Consider the following 20,292-nt stretch of genomic DNA (forward strand, 5'->3'; position numbering starts at 1 on the left):
ATGCTGTAAAATTAAAAAAAAACAGTTGCAAGAACTCAGACTGCAATGGCACCAACCTCAGTGTAAGACAGAACCAGAGAACTATCTTTGATGTAAGTGTGCTCATCTCTCACCTATTAAGCTGTGTGGTGAATACACCGACAACCGTGGGGACTCCATTGATTTCTATTATGTCTGTGATAGACTGCAGAACATCAAAGTAGAAGAATGAATCCCCGGGAACTGAGCAGTTGAGCCGAGCTTTCAGAAAGGATGTCCAATGTTTTTCCAGGACTCTTTGGGACCCCCCCATATCATTTTTGCATATGCGTGCCACACGGGAATACACAGCCTGTGAAGGGCAAAAAAAAAAAGGAAAAGGGAGAAAGGCTTGAGAGATGCAAGGAAAGCAGTGCTTGTTTCTGAGCTGTTAATAAAACACCAAAGATAATTTTGTTAACAGGAAGCTGCCATTTATCTGCACAGAAGGGATGAATGCAAACGGTATTTAGCTCATGGTGCACAGGCATCTTAAAGTATCACCAAGCAAATACAACTCTGCAGCTTGTCCCCACCCTTTTCTCCCTTCAAAGTCATATTGTTAGTGAGATTTAAAGACTTCAATTAACCACGTGTAAAGGATTTAATAATTTACTATAGAATGTCCTTCCATGGTGAGGCATGACTGTACTCTGTACTGGCATGACTGAATTATTCAATATCCAGGGACATTAGAGAAACTTCTTTGAAACTCTTCTTTTGTGTCGTTTTCTTTTGTTTCTTTAACAAGCATGAAAAAACCCTCAGATTTCCCATTACTTGCCACAAGTGTTAAGGCAACAGCAATACTAAAACATACCTGTAGCGAGCTCGTCTAACAGCAAGGCATAGAGAACAGAAACAATTTTTTGGTTGAAGAATGCACTGTTCTGTTTCTCTTCCCTGCCTCCTGCGCCCCCCCCGCCCCCGGTAAATTATAATGATGGGAAAACTATGCGAACTTTGTACTAGTCCCTACCTCATATTGCAAACTGTGCTTGTTACTGGTACTGTTTTAGGATGATCTCATTCTGCTAAGGCTCATGGCTACCTGACAGCTCGCTGAGACAATACCTACCTTGCCTAAATTATTGTGCTCTACAGCAATTTCTCGGAAGAAGAAATAAACGTAGTTCCCGTATTCTATGGCATGGAGGAAGTGTGGTTCTGTAAGAAAGAGCAAGAAGGTTACTTCAAAGAACTACTCAATCGACACATGACACTGACTACGCTGTGTGACTTGGCGGCTTCTCCACAGGCCCATACCAGCTAACATGAGCTCCCATCTTCCAGATACTTTAGGATGTCCAAATATGGGTGCACTGGAGCTTAAATGAAGTTGAAGTCTTTAATGTTGGCTAATGGACTGTAAAAAGGCCTCAGAGGAATTGCATTTCAGCTAAGGTATTCTGTTGCTGCAGATTCATTCACTGATGTATTTAACAAAAATTTTGCTTTACCTGTATTAAACTGCTTTCTTATTGTAATCATACTGTACTGAAAGCCGCATATATGCTGACATTGTAGCATGTGTAAAGCATGTTGGCTGTGAATTACCTGACCTTCTGTGCCACTGAAATTACATTTGCCATGTGTATGGGAAAATACTCCCCCAAATTACCTTTTATCCATTTGGAATCATACTTTATTGTTCTTAGGGCAGATCCATCCCCCATGCTGCGATAAATAACAGCATCACTTGCCAGGAAATCTGCTACTGTTGCCGAATACAATTTTCCATCTAAAACGGAAGTTGAAAACGCGGTATTAAGAGGCCTTTAATAATCTACAGAATCCTGCCTAGCCTGTATTTTTCCCCATTTCTTTACTGTCACTCTTCCCCAAGATGCTGTAACCTATTTATTAACAGATCAGCTTCTAATCCTTTGGAGGCCCTTTAAAAAATTTAAGAGCAGGGGCACCATGACACCTTTAGCTTTCCTGGGCCTGCTTTAAAAGCTCTCTGGCTCCTTTGGTGTCATTAATCATTTAGACTCATTACAAGCAAAAGTTCTTACCAGCAAAGAGGGCGACATTGGTTTGTCTGGCATCAAATGGGCATCTTGCCAAACCACTAATTTCCTCCCCATCATACTCTAAGGTATTCAGCTAGAGAAGAAAAATAAATGGGTGATAGTGTCATTTCTATTTTGTACACTGGCACAAAAGCATAACACTGTCTTTCCAGAAAACTTAATTCAGCACATTGGCTTCTGTCTGTTTTTATTTCACCTTGAAGCACTCTCCAATCTGGATGTATTTGCTATAGCATGATTAGGGCAAGCAAAACCAGTAACAGATTAATAACATTTTCAATATTCTTACTCGATAGTATCTGCACATAGGGTTAAATGCATTTGTTCCACAGACAAACACCATCTCATCATTTCTTGGAACAAAGACTTTAATGAAGTTATGGCATTCATCCTGAAAAGAGAGTAAGATGTATTAATCACACACTTCACACATATAATAAATATTAGTGTTGTTTTTCTATAATGTACATGCTAAACTTACTTTATGTTTGCCTTTCATAGCACAGTTCTCTCTGTCCTGCTGCCTTGACCTCCATGTTAGTTTCTGTTAAATCAAACCAGAAAAGAACATTTGATTTCCTTTCCACAAAAAAATCTTAGAAAAATTAAAACCAAAGAAAATACCTCTCCCTTGCCAGCACCTGTATCTACTCACCTTGCTTGGAGTAACTTCCGATTTTGGAACTTCATTTAAGTTTACAGTGTAAACTTGGTCCCTGTTTGCAAAGAGTAAAAAGACACAAGTACATTCATTAATTCATTAGCCTTATTTTTGATAAGCTAAATCTGTTTTTAGAGTGTTTTGTTAGACCAGAAACTTCTATGGAATGCTTATGCATTTTCTGTGTTTAATACAAATCAGAGAAAGTTGGTCATGGGCAACATGGGTGGTTTTGATTTTAATTGGTGTGGTCCTTAGATAGCACCTACAGTGTCCAGCTATCCATCTCTGTCTTTCCATTCTGTTGAAGACTAATCTGGACTGTAAATATTCAAGTGCGTTATCCTCACATCCCTGATGTGTCAGTCTAAGTTTAAAATGATCAGGAGAGGTTTTTATCAGGGCAGTAATATAAAAGAGGAAAAAGAGTATTTGATCATTGGTTTTAGCATAACTACAGTAACTGCAGCCTTCAAATCCAATTTTCATGCACTGGCCATAGATACGGTATATTTCTCTGGGAAGTCCTCCCCCAATTCTAATTTCTATCATATTCTGCAGATTTTTCTAAATGAATTTCACACATTAATGCAAAACCAGAAAAGAAAAGAATTTTAATCTAATGAACTGAGTGAAAGAAAATTACCTGCCAGCGATATAAAGTGTGTCTCGAATTTTCAGCATCAGTTGGAAGTCCAGTCTGTGCTGAGATTCATTGCCTGAAGGGCGTCCTCTAAATACTGGATATTGCCTTGAATCTGCAAGTAAAAATGGGCTACACCATCACTCAGGATTATAGAGCTAAAGAATCAATATATGGCATTGATTAGCTGTATATACTAGGTGTAGAAGGGTTTAAACTAAATTCCTTGAGTAATGTCTTGAATATAAATGAGAAAAAGATGGCTAATGTCAGCAAATGTTCTTTTTCCTGAAGTTATTGCTGTATTTCTGATTGCTTTTTTAAGAAAATGATTAAGTGTTCTATTAAAGATACAAAGCCAGTAAACACATTTCAATTTGAAAGAAAACAGACTTTTTTTTTTTTTAACATCCCAAGGGAAAAAAAAACACCTTAGAACTTTTTCCCTAGTGGTTAGCACCATTTGCAGATTACTTACAGTGGTAGTCAACAATGTTAATAGGGTCCTCATCTTCAGGGAAGCTGACAGCTCGGCACTGGGACAGACTCATTAGCATCACGGAGGCACAAAGCAGAGGAAGCCTCATGGCTGGTGAAAGACGAGTACTACCTTTGTGGCAACACTGTTTAACTACCTGGGAAACAGGAACACGCCAGTGAGATTTCAGAAGCACAGGACAGTAAACGTGACTTCCTACGGCAGAAGAAGGGATTTTTCATTTGTATTTGAGCACTGGCAGCAGTGGACTAAATTGGTGCTTATGAAAGGCTCCTGTATGTTGATGGAAAACTGCTCCGTGACATATCCCTACTTAAAGCTGCTCCGAAACATATTGATGTTTGCTAATTTTTAGCTGGATTTACAGGCATTTCTGAAGAAGCTGATGACTGTCAGCCCATTTAATTCACAGGAATCACAAACAGAACTGCAGGCTGCTGACCTGGCAAGAAAAATTGTCAAACTTGGGATTAGAATTTTAATTAAACTGCAATCTCTTTCCATCCCCTCTATCACTGAATGTCATCCAATAAAACGCTTTCCCCATAAAATACCTAAATCTTACCCACAAAAAGTCATGACACACACAATCTGTCTGAACATCCATGCCATGTTTTAAAATTATTGCTTGTTTCCAGCCTGTGCCATCATAATACTAAACCTAACATGCTCATTGCAAAAGACCTTATGTCTAGGACCAGACACTTGATGCTTTGCCTTGTGCAGTGATTTACACATGTGCAAAGTAAATGTGAAAATGCTGCTTCTGCAGTGTGACAGTGCTTGTCACATGCTTTTCAAGGGTGGCAAGAGACTCAAATGGGGGCATAATGCTGAACTGGGTTCCCAAGATGCCACTTTCCCCCTAATTCTATTTATCACTGTAGAAAGCTAGCAACTTCAGAGACTTTCACGGTGGGGTTTTTTGTGCCTTTGTGTGCTCTATAGATTATACAGCACATATTATGATAGCACCACAACATTATACAACAAAGCTTTTAAGAGGGGAAGGGAAACATAACTTCTCCAATTAAACTGCAGGGATATTTTAGTGAGCAGATTGTAACTACTCAAGTTGCAATTTGGATAGGATGCAAGAAAACACATCTCAAAGTGAAATGCAATCCTTAATGACCACAAGTGGTCTGGGCAGGGGTCGTATTTCTCATTAGAAACCTGGCAAATGTAGTACTATTCCCTCCTCCAACCTTTTGGAGGCATTCATTCAGCCCTGATTCACAGGTCAGAGCTTTGAGTCACCAGCTCAACGCTTTGCAGTTGCTTAATAATAATTGGTTATTAAACTCTTTGTCTAAACAGAAAAAAAGAAACCTTTCCATTTTAATGTTTCAAGAATTCCTGTAAGATGTACTCGTTGCCAGCACAAAGTGCCAGGCCTGATCCAGCAAAGCACATAAGTATTAATCATTTAATAATTTGAAAAGCAATTAAAAAACCCCTTCATAACAACACTTAACCTTTCAGTATCGTTTACTGGGGATGAAAATACGGTATTCGTTAATTGATACTACGGTTGGCTAGGGGCAGGTCTTCTTCCTTCCACAAGGCTGCTGAGCTCTGTCAGTTCAGGCTGGACTGTGAGGAGAGCACCTTAAAGGCCGATAATATTTGGTGATGGGGGTGTGGGTGTTGTCTGAATGCCTGTCCATTACGGACTGACCTGAAAAGAAGCATTTTCCACTGTTACTGATATTTCTGTATCTCAGTCCACCAGTCCAGAACGAATGGGCTGTGCTCTTAGTCAAGATTGATGAGTGCAGTGGTTAATAAACACTAACGATTCCTGGCACTTTCCCTCTGCTCTTCCTTGTCCTGACATGGCCTCTTCAGCTGAAGCATCTTGCGTTAAATTACTAATGAGCAAACTTAAAACAAACTGGAATTAATAAAGTTAGTCAAATTAGTTCTTTCTTGTGAAAGCACCATTAGAGCAAAGTCCTGCAGCACAGTGGTTCCCAGACAGAATAACAAATCATTAATGGTTACACAATCTTTTTTTCTTGGTCTTTTTTTCAAGAAAAGCAGGCTCCAAATATCCAACCCACTGCTGTCCCAGTGAAAGAAGGGAAAGGGGAGGCACATAAACTGTATGTTGAGTCAGTGCACAGTAACATCTGTAAGGTGCTTAGTAAAAGTCCTCCCTGAAGCCTCGTTTTCTTGGAGAACAAATTAATACAAATTGCCGAAGAGCAAGAAGCTCTCCCAGCCATGTAGGCTTTAGCCAGCATAGAAGATGAGGCTGTTCGTGGCCCACACGTCATGACTGAAAGAGACCCTGGCCTGGCTGCAAAACGTGCACAGCCTGCAAACTGTACAAGTTCTGCCAATATCAAGCATGGGCATGTATTAGGAAGTTTCTTTTTTCCCCTCTCTTTCCTCCCAGTATCCCGTCTAGGAAGAATTCACTGGGGCAACAAATAGGAAACTTAAATGTAACCTGCCTTACAAAGGCAAACACTGTCTTCTGGACTCGAGGAATTGGCTGCAGAGAACAAAAGGGCAATTCGCTGTGTATTGGCCACGACAATTGTGACCCAAAACCAAACTGTCACAAAACCAAAAAGGAAACGACTGAAATGCCAGGTAAACAAAGAGAGTATCAGTTCTCTCAATGAAATTCAAATTTCAGGGGGTATATCATACTCCCTAAAACAAGGCAAAGTTTTGTAAATGTAAAACCACGGGATGTGTCTCCCTAGAGATTGCATCCAGAGCAGAAACAAACTCACATTTATGTCTTCCTCAAAAAAACCCCCAAACCTCTGAATATACTCCAGAGATGAACTCTGAGAACATAAAAGGCAGGAATAGTTATGTTCAGCAATCTCTTTTAACTAAACATCACCTGTCATAAATCTTTATCAAAGAAGATGTCTACATCTGCATGAAGCACAGACCTTTGTCATGACGAGAGAAAAGCAGACAGAGAGCTGGACTGGATCAGCAAACCACAGGTAATTACTTCTTACCAGCCAGGTAAGAAGTACAGATTCATTATTCTGCTTGTTACAATATTACAAGAAAATGAGGAGTAGCTCTGATTTCTAGCTACATACGAAAAGAAAATGCACCTGCTTTAAGAGGCTTTTAAATGCACCTCTTAGCTGGTTGGACACAGGCTTGAGACCAGAACCACTGAAAAGAGAATAAACTTGGAAGAACAGCTGTTCCCTGGATAATCAGAAAAATGGGCTCCATCTAGCCCTTGGAATAGGGGTTTATGACAGTCAGGTGTGTGCTTCTGGTAGACACAGATAGGCTGGTGTGAAAGACATAATTCTTGCCACATTCAAACCTTTTAATGGAAGCCACTACCGGGGACTACAAATTACAATACTGAAGTATCTGTTTGGACTAGAACAGCTGATTATGAAATGCTGGCAATGTCTACCTTCAAGAAAATGCAGAAACCAATCATACTCTGGGTCTGATTATTTTCCCCCAGCCAGGATTCAGACCAGTCTCTGATTAATTTCTCTTATAAATTGCATTCCTAGCATTTCTGGTAGGAAACAATTCACGGCAAGTCCAGTGTTTGGAAATTACCATATTGCTATCCCTGTTTTGCAGCTGGGGAATTGAGGCACAGATCAAGGCTGAATTTGTGACCAAGGCCAACCGCCAAAAAAGACTTTTCAAAGGATCTGAGCTGCTCTGGGTCATACGTGGTCACTCCCTGCAGCACAGGCAAATTGGCTGGTGTCACCAAGGTGGCAAAGCTAGTAACAGATCAGAGATCTTCTGGCCATTTGGTCTGTGCTGTAACTAGTTGTGTCTGCAAATACAAAAAAACAGAGGTAGAAACGTTAACTGGTGGCACAAATCCACACTGGTAAAGAGGACGGCCGCCTGACTGAAACAGGCCTCAGGGCAGGTGCTGTTGGTCAAGTGGAAGGCAGGCAGTTGTCCCAAGTAATAAACTGGCTCTTTGTGGCTGGCACCTTTCAATCTCAGATACGAATCCCATCCTTCAATTCCTGATTGGGGGAATCCAGAGAAGCAGGATATCATTTCTGTTAAAATATGAGCCCTCCTTCAAACAATCACACATGAAGGGGAACAGGCTGGTGTTTCTTGCCCATTAATCTACTCCAGCCTTTGACAACGCGCTGGTGACGCTCCATCAATCATCTTTCCGTGCGCTGCCACGTAGAAGAGGAGGGGGAAGGGAAAGGGCATTCAGCCAGCTGGAGAGAAGCAACACATAAAATAGCTTCAAACCAGACTGATGCAATATCTTGTATTCACTAAAAAAAAAAAAATTCTTAAAAATCTCCTTAACGCAATAAATGCTTCTCAAAATGCTAAGTGCAGACAGGAGTGTGGTATGGCAAATCCAGGCTGAAGTTCAAGACAGGTCAGAACAAAAGATATATCCTAAAAGTTAGTTCACTTGTGGAGAGTTTGGCGAGGCAAAGGAGAAAAGGGTTGCAATAATAAAGGCTGAAAAACAGGCACGTAACATGAAAAGGCTTAAATGACTACATCGTCTTCCTTCTCCACCAGACACAGGGCAAAATCAGGCTGTTAGGTGAGATCAAGGATCTCCTCTGTGCTTGGAGGTATGCGTTAACCATAATATTGAGGGGGGACAGGCAGAATTGATTAGCAATATGCTGAGCATAGTCAATTTATGTGATGTGGTTTCCCACAATCCCAAGTGACTGGACTTTGACAGATCAGGAAATCCCTGTTGTCCTCTGTTCCTTCCTGCATGCAAATGGCTCCCTGAGGGCACTAATTAGTGCAAATGCACTAACTGGTGCATTTCTGAGATGGTATCTTCTGAAATTTTGAGCATGAAACCACTCTAATAATAAGATAAAATTTGAAACAAAACAAAAAAATCTTTTACCGCTGCTTGTTCACAGATGCTCAACAAGCTTCTCGGGGCCTACAGGTGAGACTTCAGTTCCTCTGTCTGATGGAGAGCAAAGCAGATCCTGTGCAACACTCAGCAACTTCCACTCATCTCAGCCCTTGAGACAACCCCCTGGTGAGGGTCACACTGCATCCCTGGACAGTGAGCAGCTGGCCAAATCGGTGCTTCAAAGCTCTTTAACCAGAAGACCACTCAAACAACGAAGATCTGTTGGCCGGGCTAGAGCAAGTCACAGATTGCACTTGCAACCAAATAAAAGTTATGTTAGTCTCTGAATGGGAACTTACTTGTGTTTAGCACCACCGCCTCACCTTTTTTTTGGAGGCAAAGGACTAGTGTAAAAATGTTAAAAATATTGTTTACTACGGCCTCAGGGATTATCTTTTGATGTACAAATCACTTATGGTCCACTAACTGCAAGTTGAAAAACACTAGTTGAAAAGGGTTATAATTCTGGGGTTCATGAAGTTAAAAGGCATGCTGGCAGTAACTCCAGGGGGCTCAGGATTTGCACATGAGTTTACTTGTGATGATAACTGCTACCAGGTGGGAGAAGTTCAACCTCCTGCGCCAGCTGCAGAGAGAACAGCTTGCCAGTAAGGTGCTGGTGCAGGAACTGGAGCTGCACTTCACTAGTGCTTAGTACAGAAAGGTAGGTTGTTGCTGAATTTCGGTTTGTCAAACAGGTCAATCTTTTCAGAAGATAAAACATTTAGAAGAAAATGTATTAATGTGGTACAGGCCACCTTCAGTGGTGCCCTAGACCTGTTGTAGAAATGTATGCATTGGCAACCATGGATGCACCAGAATATTCACTCAGAATAGCGCCTTATACCTGCTCTGCATGAAATAAAATAACTCTAGAGCAGAGCCACACACCAGGGGGACCAGGCCAAAGTGTGTCTTGGCAGTCAAAACACGAAAATGCAGCATTTTTATATCATCCAAGCCAGAATATAAGACCAGCATGGCCCAGGGTCTGGTGGCTTGAATTCTAAAGAGGGAGCAAACAATTCTTTGACCTACCTCTATTTTTTTGGTCTTGGTGCTTTTTTCTATGTCTTACTGTGTGAAATGTGTATAATGAGTCATTTGCTTGCAAGCCAGAAAGTATTCCACATAGAATGCAACATTTGCCTTAAAAATCTGTATCAGCATCTATTATATGAGAAGCAGGGGATTAGATTCCCATTTTAGGTCATATCTGCACATAGGTTTTCCAATGATGCAATTGCTTTATAGTGTGGTAAGTCCTCCCAAAACAAGGGTACAACAGCCAGCATCAATGCAAGCGTGATTTTCTTTTTAATTTTTTTTTCAAATGGCATTCCAGTATAAATGCGTTTGTTCTAATGAAGGCTGACTTCAGTAAAGTTCCTGAAGGCAATGCCTGACACAGGGGTTTACTGTACATTCAAATCTCAGAGATTGTCTATGATGTGATAAATCCATATTGTGGAGTTTGGTGACAGATTGTTTCAGCTAATTATCAAATAAGACAGGAAAATATTTGTGGTTATAATAAAAGAAACATACTGAATTCTTGTAGTCCCTTTTAGAAACTTACAGCATGACTTTGTACGAATAAATAAGAAAAACTGTTCCTGTCCTATGAAGGTACACTCAAATTTAAACTTGCATTATGTAGCCATCCTTACTTTCTGTAACAACTTTAAAATCTGCAGCTCTGAAGAAAAAACTTAGGATATTTGGAGCTGTGATATTAATTGAGCAGGGAAGTGCAAATAACAGGTCTGTTATTTTAAGATAATACTTGACTTCTTTTAAGGATTCTGCATTAACACCCTCTTGATCTATGCCTAAGTAAAAAAAGATAGTTTAATATTAAAGTGATGAAACCCTACCACTGAGTATCACCACTTTCATCTTAATCGGCTTATGGTATTGCTAGTTACACTTCAGTTGTTTGCAGGCTTTTAACGTTACAGAAAGCGCACCCCTCTTGCTCTGGAACGAGCTGACAGAAAGCTTGCAAAATGGATAGGGTGACTTTTAATGATGCAAGTGTTTAGTGGTTGATTAGATGCACTTTGAGGGCTAAATTCTCCTGTGATCAAAAATTTACTTGAACACAAGGTAGTTTCAAATAAAATGCTGAGCAAACTGTAAGTGATTGCTTCAATTATGTTTATTTTAAGTTAATTTTTGAGAGTGAATGTTAACTACCTTCCTTTACCAGGGTGATACAAAAGTCCTCCAGCTGAAACCAAGCTTTGATTTCAGCTCACATCTATGGCCGAATCTGTTGTTTTACAAAGCTCCTGCAGGACATGCTCCCCTTGAAAGTTTGCCAGGGTTGAGCTATCTGTCATAAAGTGCAAGGTACTTTAACTTAAGCAGTACTCTGGATTCACCATTTTAGCAGGCCTGCATTTGATTAATTCAAACTGCTCGTGCCCAATTGAGACTGCCCTAGGAAATACTAAATTTATTTGTGAAAGTGTCCAAGGACTGGTGCAGAGAATGTCAATACAGCGATGTTCAGGGTTTGTTCTATACTCTCAGCACTGACCCTCCATTAATTCCTGGCTGTGGGCAGCACTGGTAGCACGAGCTCCCGCCCGACCCCAGCCAAGGAAGGCAATGCCACCCTGCTGGGGGGAGCAGCTGTGGCTCATCAGGGTGAACTCCGGAGTGCCTCCATCTCGCAGCTCTGTCAGAGGGGTCTGGTGCTTTTCTATAGTCTGAAATACTTTTATCCTGAAAACTAGAGAGAACTCCTAACCCACGATGGCGAAGGTCTAATTACTTACAGTAGTACATGTAGGCTTGGATACAACCCAACTGCCCCCCTCGGCCCCAAACAGAAGCCTAAAACCTAGACCAAAGTATTACATTTTCCTCCCTGTAGGAAGGTTGGCTACGAATGTGGGTGAGCACCATAAGTGAAATAAGTAAGAGTTCTTCCTGCAAGCCTACAGTACGTGATTTACATAGCAGAACTCCACTCATTTCAGCATGATTAGGTATCATCTGATAAGGCAGCTCTAGGACAGGTATGAACCAGTATTTGCAGGTGAGGACATAATGAAGGTCTCGGGCAAAACTTGCACAAGTCCAGCTGATGCCACAGCCATAGTGAATTGCTGGCAGCACCCCTGGGCCTCCTGTCTGCGAGCCCTGCTGTCTCCCAGCAGTGGAGAAAGCAGCCTTCACCTTAAGCAGTGCTCCAGCCCTGATCCCCGAGATAAGCGCTGCCCATTTTAGACCTGGCTGGAGCCCAGGAGGTCAGGGTTTGCCTACGGGATGAAATGAATGGGATGTTTTGAAATGGAAGGGAGGTTTGGGGGAAAGAATACGCCCCAACAAGCAGGACAGCTGAAGAAAAAAGGGATTTCACTTCAACAACATCTGCTGTTCAACAGGCTGTGCCCCAGACAACGTTGCTGTCAACTTCACTCCAGAGAAGCATCACTTCTTCCCACCCACTGTTCTCCCCTGCTACAAACATCCCTCCAGCATCTCAGCGCTCTGCCTTGCTGGAGCATGGGACTTGCTGTCTTGAGTTGCTGCTGCTGGGGAAAAGGGCTGCTGCATGCCACTGCTCTCGCTTCAAAGAGAAAGTAAATGGCTGCTGGAAAATGCGAAGGGAGAGAGAGAAGACTATCAACTGGCAAGAAACACATCAGAGCATTTCAAGCACTGCGCTAGCATTATCAGCATGCCATTCTGGAAGGGTCAGCCAGCCTTGCCACAGGAATACTACCTCTAGAGACTGGGGAACAACGTGGTTTTAACCCGTCTTGATTTTTCTGCATAGGCAAATCTGGTAGCTGGCCACCCAGTTACTTATTTGTATATGCAAAGCATGTGCTCTGCCACTTTCCTGGGCACAAATCAATTACATGTACAAAATCCAGGCATGAAAACCTGGAGGAAGCCTGAGCTCAAAGTCAACGATTACTATTATCTTGTTAAGCATTAAAGATTAACTACGCCAGTGAAAGGATGTGTTATGAAATGTCTTTCCCAGGCTGAAAAGTAAACAGAGGGAGAGTTTTGTGTTTTTTCGTCTCAAAGGCAACTCAGAATTTGAAATAACTGTTTAAACTGGTGCTTTTATTTACCATAATATCAAAATGTAGTCACTTGCCACGTGACTGCTCATATTTTCATTTGAGATGTCGTGCAGAAACACATGGAAATCTGGTGAAGGCAAACCAATTTTAGAACATGTTCCGAGCAATTGTTTTGCAGCACTGCCCTACAGTATGAAGTCTCTTACATCTCTTAAATTGCCTAATCAAATGCAGACTCTGTTCCAGTCACGCTAAATTTTCACATAATGGCAGGAAAACACTTCTTTCTAGCCTAGCACTGAACAGTTGGATCACATTATTACATTTGCTGCTTTTGTAGTCTCCGAGTGTGTATTTGTAAATGTATGTATATACATATTCACAGGGGGGAGGGGAGGAACATTGGTGCTCCTGCTGAGAGACCCTGGGGACAGATGGAGGGGCAGAGGTATGTCTTGAGAGGTGCCTGTGCTGAAGGTCGTCTGGGAGCACCTGGCTTATCAAGAACACAGAGGGGTAGCAGTGAGAAACTTATTTTTATTTATTTAAAAATCAGATGTATTAGTGCAGGATTTGATCCAGCTGATTCCTTGCCCTACAGTCTGCTGAAGTTATTAAATGCAGTTAGGTAAATTATAGCCATATTGTTGCCAGTTTGGGGTTGGAGGCAGGATTGGTGCAATGTGCAGCCACGGCTATCCTGCTCTGGGTCCCAAGCTCGGGCATGTCCCCGTGCTGCATCACGTCAGTCTCTGCCTCACAGAGCTGCCCACTCTCCATGGGCCAAACGCAACCTGCAGAGCCCACACTCAGCAGTCGTTTGGAACAGGAGGCAGCTGTGCTGGGCACCCACTCTCCCTCCCCTCTGTCTTTTACTTGGGCTACATCACCTTATGGTAAGGTTCACCCCCTGTAAGGCAGGGAAGTATTCGTATCATACTACTTCGGCATTTTGACTAGTGAGCCACAGAGAAGCCACAGATCAGACCTTCAAAAGCAATAAAAAAAAAATTCAAATCAGTAACATATGGACCACAAGTGCTTGAATCAAGGTCACAAGGAATCTGTGGCAAATCAGGAAATGAGACTTAGGGCTTTCAAGCTCTGCATTACAGCCTGTCCCATTCTCTCCTCCATACTGGCCTCCCAAGATCCCCAATACGATTGCAATGTTTCCCTAAATCCCTGTGTTATCACTAATAATATTGGGCCAATATAAGAATGTGACTAAATAATATCTGACCCACACACTAGATACGTCTGCAGGTTTATTTTTCCTCTACAGCTGCACCAAATACATTTAGGTTTGTGTTGGCATAGTTTGCCAGGTAAGACCACTGTTCAGTCATGAGGGGTGCTTGTTACATCTTTGGCAAGAATGAAAACCTGATGCTTTAGGGGGAGGAAAAGCCATAATCCACTCTCACAGTAAAACCTGTATAGTGGTACACAAAACAAAAAAAAATTCTATCCATACCCTTGCAGGGAATCAGATTAATCTCCAAAGCATGGGATTTGATTATTTTTGTCCGAGGTTATCATTAAGGAAAAAAACTACATAATGCTAAAAATATCCACACAGCATTTACTTTATGAAGAAAATATGATTTACTGAGCAAAACCAAATTACTGGCTTTTCAGTGTTAATCGTTGATAAACACGTGCTGGGTTAAAGAAACTGTCACAGAGAGCAGAAGTTCGCAAATTGAAAGAAACCATTCAACTCTGCAAGACGATTTTTTCCCCCTTATTACTCCTTTCATGAGACACCTGGGGACATTGTTCACACACTGCTGACAGCTTTCACACCACTGCTTTTCCTCTGTTATCCTTATCTTTCTCTTCGGCACTCGTCTCCAGGTGGCAATACACAAAAGAGCCATATTTGCAAGGGGTGCCAATGCTGGCTCTTGGACAACCGTTGGAAAGCCAGAGGGCCCTCTCCTGCCTTGCAGCTCGGTTGGTTCAAGTTGCTTCCACAAGGCACTGAGCCTCCCAACCCACCAGGCAGTACTCTGATATTTAACACCTGGGTGCTGCACTGCTCGGGGAACGTGCAGACTGCTTACAGCCCTTTCTTGTTTTTAGCTACCATTACACTAGCAGGCAGAGTCGCAGCTCCCTCACTAACACTGGACTACATTCAAACACCATCTCAAATTTTATTACTGTAGCCTTAGCTATACACTGAGGCTTTTGTAAGCTAAATACACATTTTTCCTCTCGGTAGTCTCCCAGAACAGGATGGTTACACAGCCCGATAGGACACCTAAATGTTCACACAACATGGGAAGGGGGCACCTGAGTGGAGGGATATATAAACAAGGCCTTGAAATAAAGTGTGAGAGTTTTCTTTTGACCCCAGAGTGCATCTGCCATGATAGACGTACACAGAAATAGCAGCAACACTTTCTGTTGGTGCTGTAGCTGCTGCAGTCCCTATCCACCACCAGCGCCCACAAGCACACCTGGGAAGTGCAGCAGCAGCACTTGAAGGAAATACCTTTTGTTTCATGCCACAACGAAGCTCTAAGGAAGGTCCTACCCAACGGAGGTGTGAGCTGGTACCTCACTGCTGCTCGGGAAAGCAGAGACCCAGCTGTCGTGACCATTTGGCATAAGAGAGATGAACTATATGGCTCATGTTAAGAAAAGCCTATTATTGCAGTAATAGCTGAGCTGAGTGACCAGCTGATCACCGCTCATCTCTTATGAGGTTTCACTCCCACCTCTGGTGGGCAGCCGGTCTGTGATGCTGGTCCCCACTGCTCACTCGTTACCCTTCCAGACAAGCAGCTCTGTGTTTGCTTCCCCACTGTCCCTCATGCACTTGAAGAGCCCCCCAGCACTCATCTGCCAATTAACTCCTCATTCTCATCCCAAGCCCTCTTCAAAGCTCTCCTTTGCCTCTGATGCCTACAAGCATGTGTGCCCCCTTTCCCCGACACATGCAGCTCGGCTATGTTTAGGTGGCTTGTGTGCTAACACGGCTGCCGATTGCGCAGACCAATGCGGCTCTCCTGCTTCTAGGGGCCACTGCCTGACTGTATCCGTCTGCCGTCTCTTCTCTTAAACCATCCGCTCTGGGGAACAGGATCCATCCTTTTTATTCTGTGTTTATCCAGTGCCTACCGAATTAAAAACCTGGGCTGCAATTTGGCTCTTGGATGCAACGGTTAAAAAAAAAAAATAACTGCAACAACAAACCTTTTTGCAAGAAGAGTATCTGTGTGCAAATACAACCTCTGTAGTGTTACCAAGGTCAGGCAGACCAAGGCCAATCTGCTGTGTGAGAATATAAATCAAAGCTGTCCAGGGACTGATTTCATTTACAAGGTTTGTAACCATTCTGGACAGAACAAATGTCACTTGCTTGAGCTCCTTGCCCCTCCTCTTCCACCACTACTTCTTTGCTCCTCCACTTCCACCCAGCCCCTCCCCGCCTGGTAACACCTCCTGACCTCCTTTGCTCTTGAAAGCAAGAGTTCTCTTCTAGCAAGAAAGCTGTGGCTCATGCATGACAGACAGCCATGCTAGGCCAATTTATTTAAATTATACAAAAATCTCAACAAGTAAAATTAGCACAGAGCCACAAGTACATTCACCTGGTGGTTACCTGCCATTCATAGCACACATCAGAATTAAAACAATAAATCCTGTAACGACTTCTTTCCTATTGCATTCATAGATCTGCAAAACAAACCTAGGAAAGCATCTGTAGCAAGTATTAGAGTCTGGGCACAGATCCTGTGAAATCACATGGTTTCCGTTGTGGAACTAAAAAGGCTTCTACAAGAATGTGTGAAATACACAGCTGAAATTCTCCATTTCTTTCTGTGCTCTTTGGCAGTTTGCGTGCCTAAGTTAAAGCGGCAAGTTCTGTTTCTTTAGCTGGCGGCTTTCAAAGCACAGCCCGATCCGCAAATTGAAAGAGCACAGGATTCAGCTAGCAAGCTCCCTCTCAAGTAAGTACAGAGTTAATGTAATCCCAGTCCAAACAACAGGTTGCTGTCTCCAAACTGGAGCCTTGAAAAGAAAGAGTCCAGTGGTTGCCTCACTCCTCGCAGCCATTTTGTAGCCCGTCTGCAGGTGTGCCTGCTGTGCTGCAGCGGGGCTGGGCAGGGGTGCCAAAACTAAAGAAACTTCACGTTCTGGATGTTAACTTTAGTTACCATAGCCAGACAATGCTGCCAGTGGTGTGGAAGAAAAAATTGCTGTAGCCAGCTGTGCTGTTCACAGTCGGATGGTTTCTGTGCAGCTCCAAATGGTTATGGAGCCAGTAGCCTGTTGTGACCAAGGACAGGATGATGGATGGTCTACACACACTGTCCAAGCAGGGAGAATGGCAGAAGTTCACTTCAGGGTTGTTAAAATGCTAATCTGGGTTAGTTAACAAAAGCCGAATGGAACAGAAAAGTTAGGGAAATAAACACTACTCATACGTTATATATGTGCACCACAGATTTGATCTCTGTGGTTAACACAAACATTTGACTTTGGAAGTAGGACAATTCAACACTCTTCCTGTTTGAATAAACTGAATCAACTTCTGATATTAGCTGTAGTGTAATTACTGTCAAGCCACAACGAGAGAAAGCGGGCTACAGCAGACACACAGAGCTCTGGGAAACAGCATCGGAAGGGCAGTAACACGATTTTCACTGCACACCTCTTCCATGTGACATGGGAACAAATCAGAACCTACTTTCTTTTGAACTCGAGGCTTGCAGCTATTCACAGAACAAGTAACAACTTAATAAAATGGCTTAGATGGATTTTAACGGTAACTGCAGTAGCTTATCTGATGCATAAGAAAAGAGATCATCTGTTCTAACAGCAGTTTTGACGAAAGCGGCATTTGAACTGTTTTAATTACATACAGAGCTGCTAAGACTGAAAATAACTTGTACTATCCAGTGCAAGTAATATGCCTTCCATCTTTTCTTAATTACTCGTGGAGCAAATCATTACTTTATCCAATGGAAAGACATCTGATTTTTTCAAACTGGAATTATAGGTGTGTTTAACACACGAGTACGTAATCAACCACCATCTCCTCTGTTCAGTAAGCAAAGCAAACACATAGTGTATTCCTTGAAAAATATCAGAAACTGCAACATAAGTAAGCTCAACATAAGCTTATACGAGCACATAAGCTGTTGATGTAACTGTTTCCTTTGCCTTACAAAGAAAGCCTAGAACCAAAACGGTCTCTGTCGTATCACTTGTACGACACTTGATGAAAACTGACCGTATTCACATACGATCTCCACCTGACTTCAGATTTCAAATTTCTTTTTTTCAGAAGGAAGCATAACCAAAGCATTTCAACATTTCTTTACAGGTTCTGTCCAGCTAACTGGGCTTCACCAGACTTCAAGGGTTGCAGAATCCTGTGTTAAGTGCAAGAATGTTTTTAAAAGAATTTTAAACCTATAAAAATCCAGAGCTGCAATCTGCATGTGACTGACTGTAGTAAGACCAGACGATATGTTATTACAAATGCCTCATATATGCTTTGAAGTGAGCTTCTATGACGTACTTTTCTTTACCTCCACACATCTCATATAACAGGACTGATCAGATCGAAGACCCATTTAGTCAGAATTAATTGCATATATTAATTAAGCATTCTATCTAAATGTGCGCTCTTCATAAGTCTACATCAAAGTCATGGCGGCTCCAAGGGCTAAAGTATCTGCTCTAATAGTTGGCTCAGATCAGCCACACAAAAGCGGTAGAAACGTTCAGATGGTCCAGCTCAAAGGGCGCGAGAGGCTAGGGGGAAAAAACCTGCAGCCATACAGCTGGTTTGTAGAGCTTTGACAGGGCCATCACTGTATTCCTGGCACACACTCCTGCATCACACAAAGCACGTTTAGAAGATGATGTTATCTTTGTTGCATCTCGACCATAAATGAGAACAGGTAGTGACAGACTGCAGGATGTGAGGGAGGAGGGTAGCTGTTCGCTGTAACTAAAGGTGCAGATTGAAAGTGAGAAGCCAGTTAAATAAACCAATTTAGAGCCTCTGGGTTATACTTATTTGGCTGTCCTTTTGAGACTAAAGCTGTGCTACATAATTCAGAATGCTAGTAAATGCCTACTACAAACTTTTTCTTCCCGTTTTTAAAACAACTGAGCTTTATATTAGTTAATATAAAAAGTGTTGAAGTTCATGATTATATAGAAAAGAAATCAGAGCACTCAGCTGGCAATTTGTATTTATCTGAGCCAGAATAAATATTTATACAATATCTGCCAACATAACAAAATATGCCTGTCACTTACTACATTAAACATGATTACATACAGCTTAATTTACTGAATAGTAACTTAAGTAGACTTTAGAGGTGCATAGAATTTTATAGTGTGAATAAAGCAGAAAAGACGTCTATTCTCTTCTGCCACAAAAGTGATTGCAAAGCTTTACAATGAGCTTCCTGTTGGACTTGGAAAAAGGAGAGAACCTCAGAAAATTCTCTGTGAAAGTATTTGTATGTGAGAGCAACAGACCAGCAGTAAAAGGCTCTAAGACAGTAGGAAGCTGTTCCTTCAAATAATATTTAAGTGAATTAATAAACATCATTATATAAACACTAACAACTTAGAACACAAAGGTATCCCAATAAAAATGCCTACTTTTCCCCCAAAGGAAATAAATAGGGAAAAAATGCCACACATTTACAGAGCACTGAACAGTATTTTAGAGGAAGTTTGCTGTAATTCCTGCACATTGTGTGAAGCGTGTGTGTGTGTGTACATGGATAAGCTACAATACCATCTGTACAGCAAGTGCCACATATGTAAGCATTATGAACCATCATTGCTGCTGCTGCTGCTATGCTCAGAAGTAAATGTATTCTAAGCCACACACACACACAAATACAAATGACTTTACACACTGGGGCTGAATTTTACTCAAATTACTCACAGGCCTGTGATACAGACATAATCTTGACCAGAAGTAAGAAACAACTCAAAGATTGGCAGAGAACCACTAATTTAAGACCAGCTATATTCATGCTAACAAGTGGGATATCCACCGGAACTACAATATTTTCAATACAACAACCTAAAGCATACTTAATCACATTTTTCAACTCACACGATAAAACACAGTGACAATCATAAAAACCCCAACAAAACAACTCCACAACCCTTTAAAACACAGGCGTAATATCCACCTAGAAATATCTGCGACCTTTCATTTCCATCCAGCGCTTATAAATAATAAAGAAGGCTTTAAACCCTTTCTAATTACTCCCTGAAAGCTGCTGTATCGGTTTCTGCAGTGCTGAAACGCCCCCCCCCCCCCGGGGAAAAAAAAAAAAAAAGTTTCTCGCTCTACACCTGAGCAGAGCATTGTTTTCACCAGGAGGCGAGGAGGACGGAGCGGAGCTATCCCTGCCTCGGCACGGGGATAATTCAGAACTGACTCTAGTTTGTTTCCATCCATAATTGATGGGGAGCTTGAAACACAGCTCCCTCT

General features: G+C 41.9%; 1 protein-coding gene across 1 annotated transcript in view; it reads right to left on the reverse strand.

The window, feature by feature from the left end:
• The window catches only part of SEMA6D (sema domain, transmembrane domain (TM), and cytoplasmic domain, (semaphorin) 6D), a 13,722-nt gene extending 9,777 nt beyond the window's left edge, over positions 1 to 3,945 (reverse strand). The window contains exons 1-10 of the mRNA XM_009577916.1: positions 3,837 to 3,945; positions 3,362 to 3,473; positions 2,710 to 2,770; positions 2,536 to 2,598; positions 2,344 to 2,445; positions 2,037 to 2,127; positions 1,640 to 1,759; positions 1,097 to 1,185; positions 114 to 331; positions 36 to 40 (exon numbers count right to left, since the gene is read on the reverse strand). Coding sequence (XP_009576211.1) covers positions 36 to 40; positions 114 to 331; positions 1,097 to 1,185; positions 1,640 to 1,759; positions 2,037 to 2,127; positions 2,344 to 2,445; positions 2,536 to 2,598; positions 2,710 to 2,770; positions 3,362 to 3,473; positions 3,837 to 3,945 — 970 coding nt within the window. The remainder of the gene's footprint in view (positions 1 to 35; positions 41 to 113; positions 332 to 1,096; positions 1,186 to 1,639; positions 1,760 to 2,036; positions 2,128 to 2,343; positions 2,446 to 2,535; positions 2,599 to 2,709; positions 2,771 to 3,361; positions 3,474 to 3,836) is intronic.
• Positions 3,946 to 20,292: the final 16,347 nt, after the last annotated feature.

This window comes from Fulmarus glacialis, unplaced genomic scaffold, assembly GCF_000690835.1.
Source record: "Fulmarus glacialis isolate BGI_N327 unplaced genomic scaffold, ASM69083v1 scaffold16935, whole genome shotgun sequence".
NCBI lineage: Eukaryota > Metazoa > Chordata > Aves > Procellariiformes > Procellariidae > Fulmarus > Fulmarus glacialis.